This window comes from Amyelois transitella, chromosome 7 (genome assembly GCF_032362555.1).
Source record: "Amyelois transitella isolate CPQ chromosome 7, ilAmyTran1.1, whole genome shotgun sequence".
In the NCBI taxonomy this organism is placed as follows: Eukaryota; Metazoa; Arthropoda; class Insecta; order Lepidoptera; family Pyralidae; genus Amyelois; species Amyelois transitella.
The window spans coordinates 9,453,329-9,471,914 of NC_083510.1; the positions used below are offsets into that span (position 1 = coordinate 9,453,329).

An 18,586-nucleotide genomic window follows, 5' to 3' on the forward strand; every position below is an offset into this window, starting at 1 on the left:
CATGTGTCGAGGTCAAACAATCACTTCGTGTAAAAATCGAGTCACTTCGTGTAAAAATCTTACTTACCCAATCCAGAGTCATGGTCATTAGTAAACCCCGAGACTCATCTTCAGAGAGATGACGATTCAACCACAGATTGTGATGACTTAGATATATTCAGCTTATATCTTAAGTCTCTTACCACGTCTATAGATAAATTTATCGGAAACTACACGTCTCGAGGAATATCAACAAAACGAGTATCATAATGACACGATTGTCACTTTCTTATTAGCATACGGAACCCATCGTGCATGAAGTACGTTCACGGTTGACCGCCCACCGGTTTTCGCAATGATAGCCGCTTTGGTCTCAAGAACAATGACTTTGTCCGAGATTTGCGGAGATAAATTGCAAACAAAATATGACAAGATTCATCTATTTGAAAAAACAGTGGAAGTTGAAGAATTTGTAAATTTTCATTTTAAACTAATTGTTGATACTTTTATGTATGTTGTGAGTGATAGGCATTGATTGAGCTGACATGCATCAACTTAGACCTCATCTAAACACCATTAGGTAAATTGAGGTCCAGTTCAGTCAAATATCCAATAATACTTATATATGCATACATAAAATCACGCTTCTGTCCCACTTTCAAAAATATACTCGTAATAATCATTATCAAGATCAAGCCCTATACATGGGATCTCACGAAAAGTTTGACTACTCCATGTTTTCAAAAGGATTTTATGGAGAAAGACAACTAAGAAAATTCAATGTTTTCAAGAAAACTATTTTTTAAGCCTTCTTGAATTGAAATAAAATTAATTTTTGTTTTTATTTCCAGCATCTAATGTCGGGTTGGTGGGCGGACTACAGCCTCTCGTGTCAGCCTGTAGACTACAGTGATAGTGAAAAAGCGCAACGGGTAAGATGAAGAGTTGAACATTTGAAACTTTATGATATGATAAAGTACTTAAAATCCCTTTAATAAAAAACAGCTTTTCTAACAAGATAGACGTTACACAGTTAGACCTAAAGTTTTCAAAGGGTAATTTTAGCATTACAGCAAAACTATCACTAAAGGTAAACTCAAATAAATGCATAAACTAAAAGTTTGATTTATTAGTCGACTGTTTGTCAATTCATAGAAATTTATAAAAAAAATGCATTCCAAATTTTACGCATTAATGGCACGTAGCATCCTACAATTCTAGTAGAAAATATTTATAAGTTCTGAAGGCTTTAAGAAGTTTATTTTAGTTCAAGATTTTTCTCTGGAATGAATGATAATAAAATGAAAGACTTTTAATATCCTTCCTTAAGTTCTAAACTCAATTTACTTTTGAGTTCAAGCAATCTTCAATCCTTTCACTATAGTCCTTTCAGATAATGGAACGGTCACCTTTTCTTTCGTAACATATACGAGTAAGTCTGAACATTTTACTTTACACTTACTGACTCTGTACCTTCACTCTGTGGTCAAGTTCACCAAACGGCACAGTATTCACCGGCACACTTGTCTGTTTGTTTATGAATTAATTTTAAAAGAGAAACTACAGTACATTGTCAAACACGTTGAGGCGTGGACACATCCGTTCAAAAACATTGTTTGACAATCTGTGAGTTAAATTTTATCCAGTCCAAAATCAAAACTTAACACTTTTTCCAAATATTCATAGTTTCAGTTTTTTGTAAAAAATAAAGTTAATGTAACTAAACGCTAACGATGAAGTAAAACTTGGTGAGAAAACTTACATTGCATATTCATGCAACATGAATTGAATTTGATTTGAAAGAAAATGAAAAAAGAAAAAAAAATGCTTCTCTTTTTTTAATAGTAGGTTTATACCTAAACTTATTTCCATCATTTATTCCAACATGAGATTAAGAAACTTGTATTTTCCTTTTTTAATATAAAATTAAACTAATATCCACTCTCTCATTTTTTCGTCTCGATTTTAGTCGTTACCTTAACCGCTGTATTATTATTTTAAGTTCAAAAAACAATAATGAAAGGGTCCAAATAAGATCCCTGAGGGACACCAGAAATTGATACATTTATAAAAGTGTATACAAACGAAAACATGTCATTGATCTGACGGGCCATCTGTAATCTGATAACAGCTTTCCATCCAGTAGGCCGAATACTTATTTGCCCACTACTATGAAAAAAAGATCCGGTCTAGCAACACACCGGTTTGAGTGATTGATTTTAACATTTAAATATGCATACTTTTCTTATTCTACTTTTGTTGAAAATATCAAACGACCAGTCTGAATTGCTTATTCTGTATCATCAGTACTTTAAGTTGTATCAAGCATCAGATAATTTTCTTTACTATGTTACCTCTCATGATGAAAAACAAAATTACTCTTCAAATTACAATAAATATAATTAATAAAATAAATCAAATGATACATATGTATATGTACATTGTGCTAAACAACCGTTCCACCGTTCCCCAGAACAAATAAAATTTCATTTTAATATGAGATGCTTACACAATACTATATTTGGGGAAAAATTGGGATTATTTAAATTTCTGATATACTCTCAGATCAATAATTCATATAAAATTAAATAAATTAAAAAATATATTTTTTTACAAATTTTGTGCATCTAGGACAAGGTCAACATTGTAAAGATAATTAAATCAATTCTAAGATAAACTAATTTTAAAACAAGAATGCGGCAAACGTTACACGTAGCGATACATCCGAACTTGCACTTGAATGGTGCTTGATAGTGAAAGTCGCTGGAGGCAGTAGTAGGCAGGGTGCACACTGTGCCACTCTTCCTGATGACAAGGAAAGTAATTTGCAAAGTATTAAGTTTTGGATTTATGAACAAGAACATGAATAATTTTAAAATTACAAAGTACCATAAAGATAACGAACAGTGAAGATTGAATTTCATGATTTGATTAAAGGTTAATTTGAAAAGAAACAAGAAACTTCATCTTACATCATAAATGCGGTTTATTGATATTATCATTACGAGTATTATATATTTCAAAGTATTTTTTTCTCTTTGCTCAACTTATATATTTTAGTCCAAATCTTACATTTTATGATCTGTACAATTTGTTTTGCAAACATACTCCATATACAAAAAAGTTTTCGTTCATCAGCAGGTGGTGTATAAACATCCTAAAAGACATAATAACCTGTTTCATCGTTACTTGCTACACGCTTTTGAAAGTGAAATTGTCAAGTGCGTACCACTTTAAAATATTCAGGCTATGGAGAGTAACTGTCTAATTATAAAGTAAATAGTTAATCAGCTTTTAATAGACACTTTAAGAAATATTTGATACCGAAATTTCTGACGACGTCTCTCTCTCTCTCTCTTAGAAATAAAACAGGTTTAGTTTAGTCCCTAAAAATTAAACCATGAATAGGAAGGGAGTCTCTATGGATTATTGTCTGGACCATTTGTAAAAACTGTGCGAACCGCACTAAAAAAGTTTATAATGATAATAGCTAAGACGAAGATTCTATGGTCTACTTATTTTATACACACTTCTTCATGAACATGTTTTCCGTTCAAGTTATAATTTTTAAAAATTCTCTCACCTTTCTACATCCAGTCATTTATTTTGGTTGTACAATAAAATTAAATAGTGAATGGCAGACTACTCACTCAAACAAATACCGATAGAATAATTACTATCATTAACAGCTCCATTGATGTTATCAATCTTTTTAAAGCGACTGTAAATAGATATCATGATAGTGGATTAATAATAGCTATCAAACAAAACACAGCCTCTTACTACAAAAAGTTGTGTAAATAATTTAACTATAGAAAATTTTAATAATTATTCTAAAATTTACTACTAGTTACAAAATCAAAATTACTAATTTACACACAAAGTATGTATGCTGATAAAGGGTCAGGTCAAAAGTACCCGAAACCGCCGAACATGCATGAAGAGAGTTATGAATGTGGATGAAGCAAAGGAAGTATGCAGGGATCGTGGCAAGTGGAAAGAGGTAGTCTCTGCCTACCCCTCCGGGAAAGAGGCGTGATTTTATGTATGTATGTATGTATGCCTTGCAAGAAAGACCGGGTACACAATATCGTAAATTCTCAAAACAATATTTAATAGTGATTGGATATTCATATTTCTGCTCTGAAAACCAGTAGGTACTCTTGATATTAATGCCAAATTATCTTTCGCAGATGTTACATCTATGTTGGGTTTATTACTTCTCCAAGCTGTCAGAGTTCGCCGACACGATATTCTTCGTGCTGAGGAAGAAAAAGAGTCAGATCACGTGGCTACATTTATACCACCACTCGTTGACGCCATTTGAGGCTTGGCTGCTAGTCAAATTCATTGCCGGTAAGTCTTCCTCCTTTCTTGTGCTGATAGAGGTGGATTTTGTAAACTGAGGTAAATTCAGAAATATGTATAAGACAGAGTTTTATTCGATATTGTTTTTTTTATAAATCTTTTATGGTTCAATCTCTCCTCTGATGATGTAGAATAATTAGCATGATGTGTGATTTGAGAGAAAGAACTAAAACAGCATGATGTCACCACAACGTTCAATAATTGGGCCATATGTTTTAGTTTTAAATGCCCTAAGGCGGTATTATCATCTATAGTAGCCTTATCACCGTATGCCTTCAGGCCACAATCAGTGATATTTAACATGAACTTAACCTTGAAACGAAACTTTCATTATTTATCATAAACGTTCTAGGTGGCCACGGAACCTTCTCGAACATCGTGAACAACCTTGTCCATGTCATCATGTACGGTTATTACATGGTAGCAGCCATGGGACCTCAGTACCAGAAGTACCTTTGGTGGAAGAAGCACCTCACTCATATCCAACTGGTAAGTACTTCTTATAATTTAACATTTGTTTATGCATAAGAAAGTGGTAAATCTTAGGAAAATTACAAAACCGTCCCACTACGCCAAGGGTACTACATCTAAAACACTAAGCTTGCCTCAAAGATGAGCGAAATGACTAAAGCGTCATCATGTACAAAACTTATGTAAGAAATAGTGAAAATTATATTCATCTTCTACAAAGTTTTCATAGCTTCACCTCGCCTTGTTTTTACAACAAATGCATTCCTCCAGTTGCCTTATCCTATATCAAAAAAAAACTAATTTTAGCCTACTTTAAGTGAAAAAGCTACAAGTCTTGACCAAGTTTTTTGCCATTAAACATCAAATTTGTCCAATTGTAACATCCCATCAAGAAAATCTATACGGTCTACTAATTCTACACAATTACTTTATCTATTTGGCAATAACCCATTAAGAATTCACTAAATCAAGATAATCTCCAAGGATCTTTCGATAATTATTCAGCATTGCAATGTTTGGAATTGATGCAATCTGCACGTTAAATAAATTTATTATCTGATTAATTTGACTTATATTTTTAACGTTAACTTAGAATTTGCATTTAATTTTGATAACGAAAATCATCTTTTTGCTCGGTGTATGTCTGCCACTTATAAAAGATAACATACATACTCGTAAAATCAGAAGTGTAGGCAGGGTAGGTAGGAGAATGTTGATGATGATGATGATCGTTCCACTTGCGCGATCCCTGCATACTTCTTTAGCTTTATCCACATTCAGTTCACTACTTGTGCATGCAAGCTCCCTTGTTTAAGTATTTTACCTGACCTTTCATCAGTCCTATGTGTTCAAGAAACATTTATTTAGGTGTTCTCTTAAGAGTTAAACGTATCATTAAAGATACTATAACAGTTATTGATCTCTTAATCAACCGCTACCTCTCGCATTTATGATTTTATAAACACTGGCATTTCAGAAACATCCGTTCATCGGATTTACGCAAACAGCACCATAAGGATACTAAACCGCACCTAGGAATTTCTTAGGCCCACTTTCCATCGCTGTATAGCGCTGAGGAGCGATGTAATAGCTATATTTTTTCGTCAAACATTACCTAAATACGTAAATAAAATATTTATTGAAGATTATCGTTGTCTCTGTTTTTGTTTTTTAATTATGCTGAAAATACGCAAAAGAACAAAGAATGGATATTAAATACGAACCGTGCGCATTTATTGGCCACAACTTTAATTTTATTAAGTACTTATATTAAGTTATTAGTGGATAGTTACTATTTATCTTTCTACGCTTGGATTTTATGTGCAACGAGCTTATTTATAGGTTGAGTTTGCGCAAAACTAGCTATTAACTATGTAGCAGTAAACAGAAATTATTTAAGAATACATGATAGTCACGATCACAAGATGTAGACGGATAGACAAAACTGATATCTATATACGAATAGGAAGATATTATCGAATTAATGTACACAGAAACCATATAGGAATGATAAACACAAGAAACAATAGCACACAGGTTCTGCTTATTTCTAAGGTTATTGCAGATTCAGTGCTGTTGCTTGCCGACATTTTTATTTTCAAGACGTCTACCGCGCAAGATATATAAACGGTACATATGTCCATATGAAATGAAATTCTCAAGGACGAACCTACGGACAAAAGGTAGCAATATATATGTACATTCAGATACGATTAACACATAATCAGGTGCTAGCCTCGGTACTCGTTGCGAAAGCCGCCGGCACGCCGTATCCTTTCCCTGGCGAGCCTGTTCCAACGGTCTCGCTTCTAATATGGATAATATGACGTATGCTTATTGGAATACCCTAATGAAACACCTTCTGGAAATTTATAGATTTAGATTTTAGGTTTTTTTTCAAAATTCCAAACTTTAAGATTTTTATGCCAATACTGGTGTGTTATAAACATATTATAAATTGTCGTTAACAGTTTTAAAAGTAAATGGGTTAGAATGCATTTAAGTATTGTATGTAGGTACTAATAAGAGAAGTGTTCATTCTTTATGGCAAAAAAAAAAATATATATTTCTGCATCGTTATCTGCAGCAATTGCAGTCTTTTTTAATCTTGTGGGATTTTCATTATCGTTGCCAAATCGATACGTTTTCCTAGGTCATGTAAAATATTTGATTTCATAATGGCCATGAAGCCAATAATTTAACGATCGTTTGCGTAAACTAGAACAACAATACTGAAGAGTAATTTCATTACTAAAACGCATCAATAAAACATTTTTAATAATAGGATTGTTTGCCCACATTCAAATAACAGAATGGTTTCTGTGGTAACTATGGTTTCTGAAGCAAAAAACGGCTTACCATAATGGTAAACTTACAAAACGATTATTTATGCATTAAAGAGCTGAAAGTGGCCTGTCAGTCTTTCAAGATTGCTGGCTCTGCCTACCCAGCTGGAAATAGATGCGATTATATGAAAGAATGAATGAATGGTAAAGAGCTATGAGCAGAAATTAGGCAAAGCTTAGAAGTCATACCATAAACAAGGCTCGTCCACGGCGAAGTATACTAAGACAACGAGCTTACGTGAAAAGAGTGATGAACCGAAATAAGCATGCAGACATTGTCAAAAAGTTTAGGTTATAGCTGGCTACTTCACCGGGAAAAAATATATTCAATATGTAACTGTTTGAGACTAGCTGTATGGAATTTCAACGATACCCAACTTTGCAAATAAAAATATTGTAATGACAATCTTAAAGATATGATTTTCTCTATCTTGGGGTCAGGCATAATAATGAACAGTATGAACAGTTGTAACTGATAAAGAAGCTTTAAATAAAGCAGTAGTATTTAGGCCATTAATATAATATCTAAAAATGATAAAAAAATCTTGTGGTTACAAAAAAATATAACTGCATTTGTCAAGAAATAGGAAAACCCTTAAGTCTCAATGGTTTTCTAATATTGATGTATTTTACGCTGCCCTTAATGACAAAATAATGTTCAAGTTGGCGATTTACATATTTGTAATGTACACTTTGTCTAGAAATCTTTATGAGCATGTGTCATACTACTTTCAGTATAGTAGTACTTTTTTCATACAACTTATAAGAAAAATAATGTTATATGCGAATCCTGGACTCGTCAACAAAGAGATGAAGCCACATTTATTAGTTACCGTTGATATTTTTCATACTACTATTAGTATGAAAAAGTCCACCACAAATGACTACGTTACTGAATAAAATAGTTTAGTCACCTTACCTTAGTCAGTTTTTCACACGAAGTGACTTCCCTCTACCCTTCCCACCCTCGGCCTGCCTACACAGGGGAACCTACACCATATTGCACATCATATCATGGTTACACTACACTTTCAACTGAATGCCTGAATCTATAGTTTTCACAACGATTTTATCTCTCACCGGTAGAACATCAGTTAGTAATTAGACTAATGTAATTACAGTAGTCGTTCGCTGCAACTTAGACCCCGCGAACACTTAAAATTTTCACAACGTTTTGAATATCTCATAAAATACTTAATCGATTTTGATGCCCTACGAAGATAAAAATGGCAGATCCTACACAAATTTGAAATTTCATCAGGATTGGACCATCGATTCGAAAGTTATCCCGTTACAAACATACATACCCCAAGTTGATTGGTAGACAATAACTCAGCAAAGAATCACTTATATATAACCGCCGAAGTAAATAACCCTGTTCCACCCCGTACATAAGGCTTTTCGAGTACTTTAGGTAACCGTTCAACCACTGACGCTCTCAAAACCTAACTATTGACATGACCTACTTAACCTTTTGCCAGCATCCAACAAAGATCTCGCATGTCATGAACGTATAAAATTACACTCATACATTCAAACCAACTGCTTTTATTGCGTCTCGCAAGGTTAAAAATCGAATGATGTGAAACTATGACTTAATTACACACAAAAATTATCAACGGAACACGTTCGAGCAACATTGACACACATACGAACGTACCCGTGAAGTTTTGATGTATGTATATATTGCACGATAGTCGGGCATCCCTTGCCGAGGCTAATAAATAATGGTAATTAATTTACGAGTGCATCGTTTCAAGTTTAAGGTGTTTTTTAGTTAATTATTTGAGTGCGCTTGACCTCAATCTGCCTGCTGGTAAGGAAGATGAGGCATAAGGTGATGCACTTTTAATTTTATATGAAAAAGAAGACACCGGATGTGATAAAAAAAACGGATAAAACAGAATTTTGTCACCAGCCTTTCCAAGTTACCTACTCGTACTAATGAAATCCTTATCTATCTTTGTGCCCAATTTCACCAAAATTGATTCATTTGTTTATGAATTTATTCGTTATAAAAGAATTTATATACAAAAATTTTTAACTTTTTCGTGGATGTCACAAACAAATGTTACCATAAACTTAAGACGATAACGCAGACCGGAACGAAACTTATTTTACACAACATATTAGCCAGTCGTATTTAAAAATTAACCTGAAGGAATAAAAGAATACGTATTATGAAATTATTTTAAACACCATTTATTTTATTTATTTATCACATTTGACTTTGAACTTCTTAACCAATATTCTTACTAACTTATTTCGTCACAATTCCTTTCAGGCGCAGTTTTTCATGGTGCTTTTCCACTCCATCAGTGCTCTTATCTACGACTGTGGCTATCCTAAGTGAGTATTATTATATGAGCAACCTGTAACAGTTATTATTTTAAGATCATTAATTGAAGTTGACTTAAAAGATAAAAAAACTCTTACACATCCATAACAAAATAAAAAAGGACACCACCACCTTTGGACACCTTTTTTCATATCCAAAACAGGTCCCAAATAAATTTTCTGTATTCCAAATTAAGTGTCTATTACAAACATATTAGACAATATTTTATTAAAATTTCTGTATTTTCTATTTCAGAATCATCGCATCCGGTCTCATTCTTCACTCCTCAATCTTCATCGTTCTCTTCATGAACTTCTACATGCACGCCTACAAAGCCCAAGCCAAGAAAGCAGTGAAGCCTTCAGAAGACGCTGTGAACAACAACCTGAGCAATGGCCACGCCAAATACAATGGCGTCAATGGCAAAATCCATATGAATGGCCACGCAAATGGACAAGTCTATCCTAATGCTGAAGAAATAACAAAGGCTAGCTTAGGATCCAATGGAATCACAAAAGCCTGTATTGAAACCAATGGTCACGTCAAAAACGGTTTCACGAACGGCCATGTCAATTCAGATATCACAGAAAAAGAAAAAGTCCAATAGTCCAAGCCATTTTGGAGGTTGTTAATAGGTTTTTATTGTAAATTGAAACAAAAATTTAACAATTTTATTGGTAGTGTTTGTAAGACTACCAAAGATGCTAATATTATTGTTAATCAGACATTTTGTCTCAAATTTTATATAATTTAGTAAAATATATTTACAAAATTAGTGGCTATACACGTGCTCTACATTTGACTAGTTTAGAAATAAACATGTAAATAAGTACTTCGGTACCATACGAACCTCTAACAAATTCACATAAACCTCACGCACTTTGTTCTTTTCTATCTTGATAATTAACAGCTCAATGTTAAACTACCTCATAATTGACATTCTTTGCCTACTTTTTAAGTTTTAAGCCTAGATTACACCAATGAAGAAAATTAATATTACTTTATCATGATTTTTTTTTAATTACAAAATTCGGTTTTTGTTCAAGGTATTGGAAATTAAACATTAATTTTGAAAATTGGTAAAGGTGTTGGATTTAAAAAAACCCATTTAAACTACTTTAAGACTATTTTAAGACTGATTACTCGTAATAATGTTACATATACCCATCTTATACCTGTCTTTATTATGAATTTATATTTTACTTGACTTAATTATCCAGCTTCTTAAATGAGATTCGCACTTCTTTTTTTATCTTATGTATATATCTCCTAACACACACTCTTGGTATAGTAACTTAAAAGTTTCTAGCTATATATAAATCTTAAGGGTTAAAATTTATTTTGGTAAATTTATCATTTTTATGTTTTATTGGTGTGAGCTTGGCTTAAATTTCTACATCCGTCCAACAAGCTTTATTTAGTAGTAGGTATCGAATAGTTGTAAATACAGATTAAATTATTACTTCTCAATAGAAGAATTCTTTCTGTAACAGATCACATGGCTTGATTGTGATATTTTTTTACGAATCACCATTTTTAAACGAATTTTCTGATTGGTAGTTATAAACAATTGCTCAACGACAAATGTAAATAGTGTAGCTAGAATATTATTGTGATATACTTCATTGTTGGTTGTTAAGTTGTTGATTTATACGAAAGGAATAAAATACGAAAAAACTTTTAGTTTCTAAATTTGGTCCTCCTAAAAGGCTAACTGTTTTACACTGAAAATCTACCATTAAATAAAATTTTAATTACTTCATTTTTTTAATGTACTTAATTTTTGCGTAATGGAAATCAAGAAAACTATATCAAATAATTAAACAACTTATCATCCTAATTTGTATAGCTTCCTTCGCATTATAAAATAATGCTCCGCGTGTAAAACGGGGTTTATTAACTACGCCAATGTTTTTGTAAACATACCAGTCAGTTTAGGAAAATTGTATTTACGTATAAATAGGTGTTTTATATGTACACAGTGTAATTTAGACTGTAAGTAGGTGTAAGAGATATTATAATGAAATTATATACCGTTTTACACAATCGATTTGAAAATATTCGAGTATCATAAAGTTTTTAATATTAAAACAATAAAAGGGATGTAAAGTTTTTCAAAAATGTTGTTTTTTTTTTTAATTTACCCACATTAGCACAAATGCGTTTAATGAAATTTCTTTAACAATCAAAAGAATAAGAATGTGGCATCTTCTCAGGGAAACTTTCACAAATTGTTAAAACATTTCGGTTGTCACAAAAATTCAAAACATGCGAGATTCTATAAACTATGCCAATGAAATCTAAGACAAAATAAGAGGTCTGCTTTATGAATCGAGTTCTTTGCTCTTATGAGCTCAGAAGCCAAGTTCTACTCCAGTTCATAATGCCTCCCCCAGAGGCCGGTCCAACTTTCAATGGTAGGAAGAAAGATGTATCCGTAATCTTGATAAAGTCGACGAAACATTTAAATCAAGTGGGTGCTGTCAAGACATAGTCGCTATTAAAGACTTTAGAGAACCCGTGTGGCTTCTAAAAGTAATTAATAATATACTATCCGTTCTTGTGGATTTGTAGGAAGTAGCCTAAGGACAAAAGAAACAAATACTGAATAAAAACGCACAGAAAAATTAAACGTACTTGGGATGAGCATAGCATTGTATGACCTTAGAAATCTGAATTAAGGAGGGAATCATAATATTCCGGTTTCCGAATGTGACGCACAAAAGTAGCGCTATCTACTGGATCTATTTAAAACCAACTAAAGCGTACTGTAACACCTTAAAAGCAAGTATTTTCCTAGAACCAACCATTCACTATTAAGCCGCCATTAACGAAAACCGTCTTCATACAATTCGTGCCTTGACAGAGATGGCGTTGTCAAAACAGCACTGCTTAGTACTATTAATAATTTAATGGTGGTTATTATCTAGAAATATTTCAAAAATTAAAAAAAAAGTGTTTAAATCTTATGAAATTCATCTCGAATTTAAATAAGGAAATACAAATAAAATTCTTGAAAGAGATAAGGGAAGAAATACCGATAACTATTATTGTAAAATTACTACTTGGAAAAAAAAATAAAACAATAGGTTGTGTGTATATTTTTATATTATATAGTAGGTATACAACTAGCCAAAGTTTAAATAAAAAACAATTGAAACTTGTTTTAATTTGCTAAGAAATAAAATCTTGTTTCCTGTCGCCATTCAAATTAATCTTCTGTAAAATAAGAGCCGCCGTAAAAATAACAACCCTGTTACTACCTCATTGGAATCCAATTGGTGCCAACTAATTGAAACAGAAATCCAACCTTTAAATTTTAACGGCGCCGATAACATTGACGGCGCTTGCTAAGCCTTAATTATCGCCGGCAAAATGTCAATAAACCTGACGTTTTTTCTCTCCCCTTTCTAATTTGTTAGCCCTAAAATCGCGGCCCTATATTTTGTTCTAAAGACAAGTGTAAGGAGAGCCGTCACGTCACTGAGTTTCCCTAAGGGACAGAACAATTTGAGAGGTCTTGTCTCATTGGACGCTCTTACCCTGCATTGAGAAGGGTAGGTTGAGGGTTGGGACATGCACCACTCTGTCACTTTTTCACAGCGATGGCGTGAAAGAGAGAGCGGTAGTATAGCTGCTCCTCTAATACGCTCCGTTTTATACAAAATAATGTATTTTTAATAATTTGGTTCTTGTGCTATATAATAAAACTCTCGGTAAAAGTTACAATTTCTTCCTCGAATTGAAATAAAAAAATTAAACAATATTATCAAAATTATACATTCTACGCTAAACAAAACAAAAATTATGAGATGTTCTTTATCTTTTATACAATTTATGATGATAAAATAACTTTTTATATAAAATTGCTAATACAAAATTTAAAACAAATTGGGCATCTAAAACAATAATGACGGACGTTGCAAATTTTTCAAATAAGTTTGATTAAATTCCGACCGTTTATTCCTACGTCAATTTATATGTTTAAATCAATACCGTGTAACGGAACGCCAGAAGACTTCGCCGGCCGGGCCGAAACCTTGCCCGGGTACCTACATACTTCAGTTTGGTCGTGTGCGCGACCCAGCGCAGCCGCACCGCGTCCCCACGCCCTGCCAACTACAAAACAAAATACAACAAAATAACCCACAAAAACCTCAGCAATAACAGCCCAAATGAAATTCGAGGATACACGCACATGTGATACAGTGTTACAAAACGTGCTTCAGTCACAAAAATGTGATTAAACCCTGTGAGTGTTCAGCTTTACAACGACTATCGTGAATAATGATATGTAACATTTTGTACTGGGATAAATCGTAACAGTGTACTTTTAATCGGTAATGTGCTGAGAGGGTTGAGACAGTGTTGGTATTAAATGTCCGTTTTGCCGCAGAGGGTGGCGATTCCATGGAATATGCTAATCAGGAGGTTTCTTTTAGCCCGCAAACAAAAAGCTCTGCACTAGTCACTGCAGTGGCGATTTGTGTTGCAAATTACGCTTTATATCCTCGTATTGTTCAAACATTAGGCAATTGTATTATTTCAAATAATTATGATGAAACGTTTTATAAGAAATAAACACAGAAGAATATGAATATACTGATATAAGCTACAGCATAGATGGCAATAGAAAATCTAATAAAGATATTAATATCTTTAGAAATTGTTTTTATCCTACCAAGCAAATATAACAAAATCTATATTAATATGTTTGTAATGGCAAATATTGATGTAGCAATAAAGCAAAATAAATGCAGCAACACGGAAACTCGTCCCATTATTATTGGGAATGGCAGTAAAGCGTCATTTCCTTTGTGCAGATGAGTGTTTGCGCTAATTTCCTGCTCTATTCCAGTTATTAACCTGTCTGGCTTGGGTCTAGATTTAGATCTATCTAAGCTATCTCCTCCGCTGACATGAATATTTTACGAACTTTGGCCTTACCATTCCAATGTGATTCTAAATTTCAATTTCTGAAGAATTTTCCGCAACACTTCTCTGAGAAATTATGGATTGAATTGATGAATGAAAAAGTGATTTTGGGTGTTTCGGAAAACCTGTGTTTAATATCTTCAATTCTTAAGAAATGTCAATAAAATTACTCTAGTAAATAAAAGGACTTTAAAAAAGAAATCCCTGCCACTATATATTAAGTATATCCAATAAAACGATAAATCATCATAGATTTATGGATCAACGTCGGTAAAAAAGATTGGGCGGCTATTTAGAAGAACAGTAAATAAGGATAGCGAAAGAATTATTTACCGTCTAATAGTGACGAAATATATTGTCCACAAAATTTTATGCCTAAGAATTTCTTATGAAATCATCGCCTACTCATTTTTCGCGCAACTTTTAGGGAACAATGAAGTAATAAATGAATTTTAATTCCAATATAACGTCAAAGCTTTAGTAACGTAACACCGGTATAGATATTACGTATTTCAGAACACCTTGTACCTATTTTGTTTGAAATAAATTAAATTTACATTTTAAGACGAGCCATTTTAATATAGTTCAACAACTTAAAAGGGCAGTAGAGACATTATTAAACAAAACTGATTATAAAATAATTTACTACATCATACGAACAATGATAACTGAGTGACAGATAAGGCATATTAAGCTGAATTTTGTAAATAAGTTCCTTCGGCAGTGTATGCAATAGAGAGGATTTCCCTAAGCAAAAGCTAGTATAACATAAAATATATATCTCAAAAGAAAGCCAATGCGGCAACGAATGAAACCAAATAGAATAAAAGGCATGTGAACCAAACAAAAATAAGAAGCCGAAGAAACTATCCCGACTAAGACTTATTTCTTGCTCCGGAAGTTATCAGCGTTTCGACCGGTTTATAACTATAGTACCGACGTAGAACGAGTCCGGCTTTTTGTTCATTTGGAGCTTGTGAAATGCAGATTAACTACCGCATTGATAGGATCACAGCAATCATTGCGTGAACGAAACCTGCTTGAATACAAGTGAGAATTTTACTCGAAAGTGAAGTACACATATCACAAATGTCTTAATCCCTTACGGAGTAAACACAGTCAAAATACTAGTTCAGCTGGATGACTTAAAGATGGGTTGTAGTTACATTCTATTAAAAATAAAACGCCAATACGGTGTTAAAGTAACGGACGTTCACAAACCTAATCCCATTTAACGTCAATGTAATTTGGTCGAATACAATTTCTAAACTATAAACCTATTTATTTCTATTAGCTGCCATCCCCCGAGACTACCCTAAACAGGTGTGCAATCATGCGAAAAAGTGGACTCAGCCTGGTTGACACTTCACTCATGACTGACAATCCCGGACGCACAGTTTTACTTTATTGTTTTTAGCTGTAAATCTGCCATAGTTATTTTAACTCTTAACCCTTTGCAATAAGGACAACGAAGATAAAACATTTGTAGCAGAAAAAATGTGCACGTGTTCTGCTAATGATACAAAAACTAACGAAGTAATCCATCCGTGTGAACCTGACAGAGACTTGTTAACGTTTGAACTTTCGACTATCGAGATAAATCGAACAGACCCTCCATAATTATTCAACCCGTTGTAATTTGTATCCGAACTCAAATATGCTCGAATAAAGGAGACATTTTATTTCTACCGATATCTTCGTATCTCAAGCTATAAATATAACTCAGATAGAATCTAAAGCAGCCGAATAACACGAGAAAACATAAAAAGATGATAATAAATTAGTATCGTTGTTACTTGCAATCGTAATAAAACGGCCCGACCGTGACCATTTACAGAGGTCCCCGCTAAACAAATAAGTAAATACAAACAAACTAAACATATCCTAATATATTGCGGTCGTAGACACAATAGATACATGTAACAATGCTGCTGAGGACTATTAGTGGGAAGAATGGGAAGGGTTTCGTAGGAATCGATCTAAAATAGCAATGTATTACTCTGTGGGTTTTAGTAACGATTTTTGTCGTCGTAATTAAGCAAAAATATTATTTTGGTAAATGGAGTATGCAGTCAAGTACAAAGAAGAGAGTAAATATTTTGACATAATGTTTCATCGGAAAAGTTTTTGTTATATTTATCATCTGTATAAAAGGTTGAAGGTGATTGATATATTTATCAACACACCGACAAATCTACTGAACTGTTTTCGTTGTGATGAATTATACAGATAGTTAAAAATTAAATTACGATTTAAATTTTATCATCCTAAGTAGGTAGACAGCTATTTTGGAAATTGTAAAGAGAGCACAGTTCCGAGCTTAAAGTTGTTTACAAAAAAAAATATGTTTCGGACTTCGCAGTATATCAATAGCAGTTATTACATAATGTTCTTAACTAAAACACTGCCCCATGTGAAAACTGTCAATGATCATTATTTTTTTAAAGTAATAAAAATAACGAAATAACAAACAGAGCACCAATGACCATAACTCGAATCAGAAATTCGAAAAGGCCAAAATTTAAAAAAAGAGCAACCGGAATCCTTTCTAAATCCAATGATTCTCAAATTTCATTTTCTCCACTGTTCCGTTAATTTCGCTCCCTTGACAATGAGCGGATTGACACACGGCCGTGGTCCCAGTTGCGTCTAAAACCGTCAGCTGTCAGTGTCACGTGACCGGGAGCAATCCAAAACAAATGTGTCCCGCCCTTTATTTGTAGCAATAAATATGAAATTTTGTGTTCTTTTATTACAGTCCTAAAAATTGTTACATTCTCTTTCAGTATGTTGTTGATGGAAAATATTTGGAAGGATTATTTAAATTGTAACCATTTTAAAAGATAGTTAAAGCATTTGATCATCTGTACACAAATGCAAGATCAGTATTATTATAAATCGTCATATACATAACTAACACAAAATCATAAAAAATACCATAAATAATCTACTTATCTCAAAGAATGAAAGCGATAAGAAAAATATCATAATATTATGATTATTTAAAAACTGGTGAGCTCGTGTTGTTTCCAACTTTGAAGTACTAGATACTAAAGTGCAACGTACACTGTTCTAAATTGGGAATAATAAATAGTAGACAACTATCGAACGCAAAGCGAACGCAAAGAATATTCAAGTTTTCAGATCAAAGCGGCATCCATAAAGAAACAAAGCAAAAGGAAAACAGAAGGAACGTAAACTAGATGTCAGATAAAATCAAAATGGAGCGGTAGGAAGGCATTTGTCTAGAGTTAGAATCCAATCAGACAGACCGCGAACACGGGTGTTGTTTGAATTGGCTGCGGCGAAGCAATGTCTTCGATCATAGCATTGTGCTGGCTATAAAAAGAAAAACTCGATATTGGAAAAAGGATGGATTTTTCTTGAAATAATTAGCTGCGCGATAGAAATAACGGGTGGAATGTTGGCTTGAAAGGTATCCGTAATATTTGTTTTAGTTTAAAATAACACTGTTGTTACATTTCCCGCTGATTTTTTGAGCTAGTCATAGAAATTATTTATATTAATTTTAGATGCTATGATAAATTTTGGTTTTCTTATTAGTTTTCCTTAAAATACTTGCTCTGATTAAAGTTAAATAAATCACCAATTAGTACATAAATGTATCCGAAATCGTACACATGTCGGGATCTGGAAACAAAAATTTTAAAAGAATTAATAGCTTTCCTATAAAGACACAAACACACAGAGTACGAGCTTTTAACTAAAAAAAAATCAAAAATTCTGTAAAGGCGAATGTCACCAAAAGCAAAAATGATTTGGGCTCGTACCATGTATGGTATTTGTAAAACTGTGTCTTTTTATTAACAGCAGTCATGTATATGAATATTTTAACAATTTCACTTGATATTTTGTGTCGTCAAAGTTATTTCGCAATGATAAAGTAAAACCTCCCGAATGTCACTTGCAGAAGAAATGGAACACAGGAATTCATTTAACATTCTCGGTATATTACAAGCGTCTACTTTCATAAAGGGTGTCACGTCGCATTTCGTTCGTATTTTGTTTTATTTCAATACATCACGTGTTATTAATTAATATTGTTTGTGTCTTTGCATATTTTTTACTTCGAATATGATTTGAAAAACGTGTTATATAATGCGGTCCTTATTTAGAATTGGTATTTTGA

General features: G+C 33.0%; 1 protein-coding gene across 2 annotated transcripts in view; it reads left to right on the plus strand.

Moving 5' to 3' along the window:
- LOC106130183 (elongation of very long chain fatty acids protein 7) overlaps nt 1-11,599 on the plus strand; it is a 40,225-nt gene extending 28,626 nt beyond the window's left edge. For both annotated transcript variants that reach the window (XM_060945239.1, XM_013328958.2), the window contains exons 4-8: nt 831-911; nt 4,173-4,335; nt 4,700-4,836; nt 9,448-9,512; nt 9,757-11,599. In XM_060945239.1, the coding sequence (XP_060801222.1) occupies nt 831-911; nt 4,173-4,335; nt 4,700-4,836; nt 9,448-9,512; nt 9,757-10,108 (798 nt within the window). In that variant the 3' untranslated portion in view covers nt 10,109-11,599. The remainder of the gene's footprint in view (nt 1-830; nt 912-4,172; nt 4,336-4,699; nt 4,837-9,447; nt 9,513-9,756) is intronic.
- Nucleotides 11,600-18,586: the final 6,987 nt, after the last annotated feature.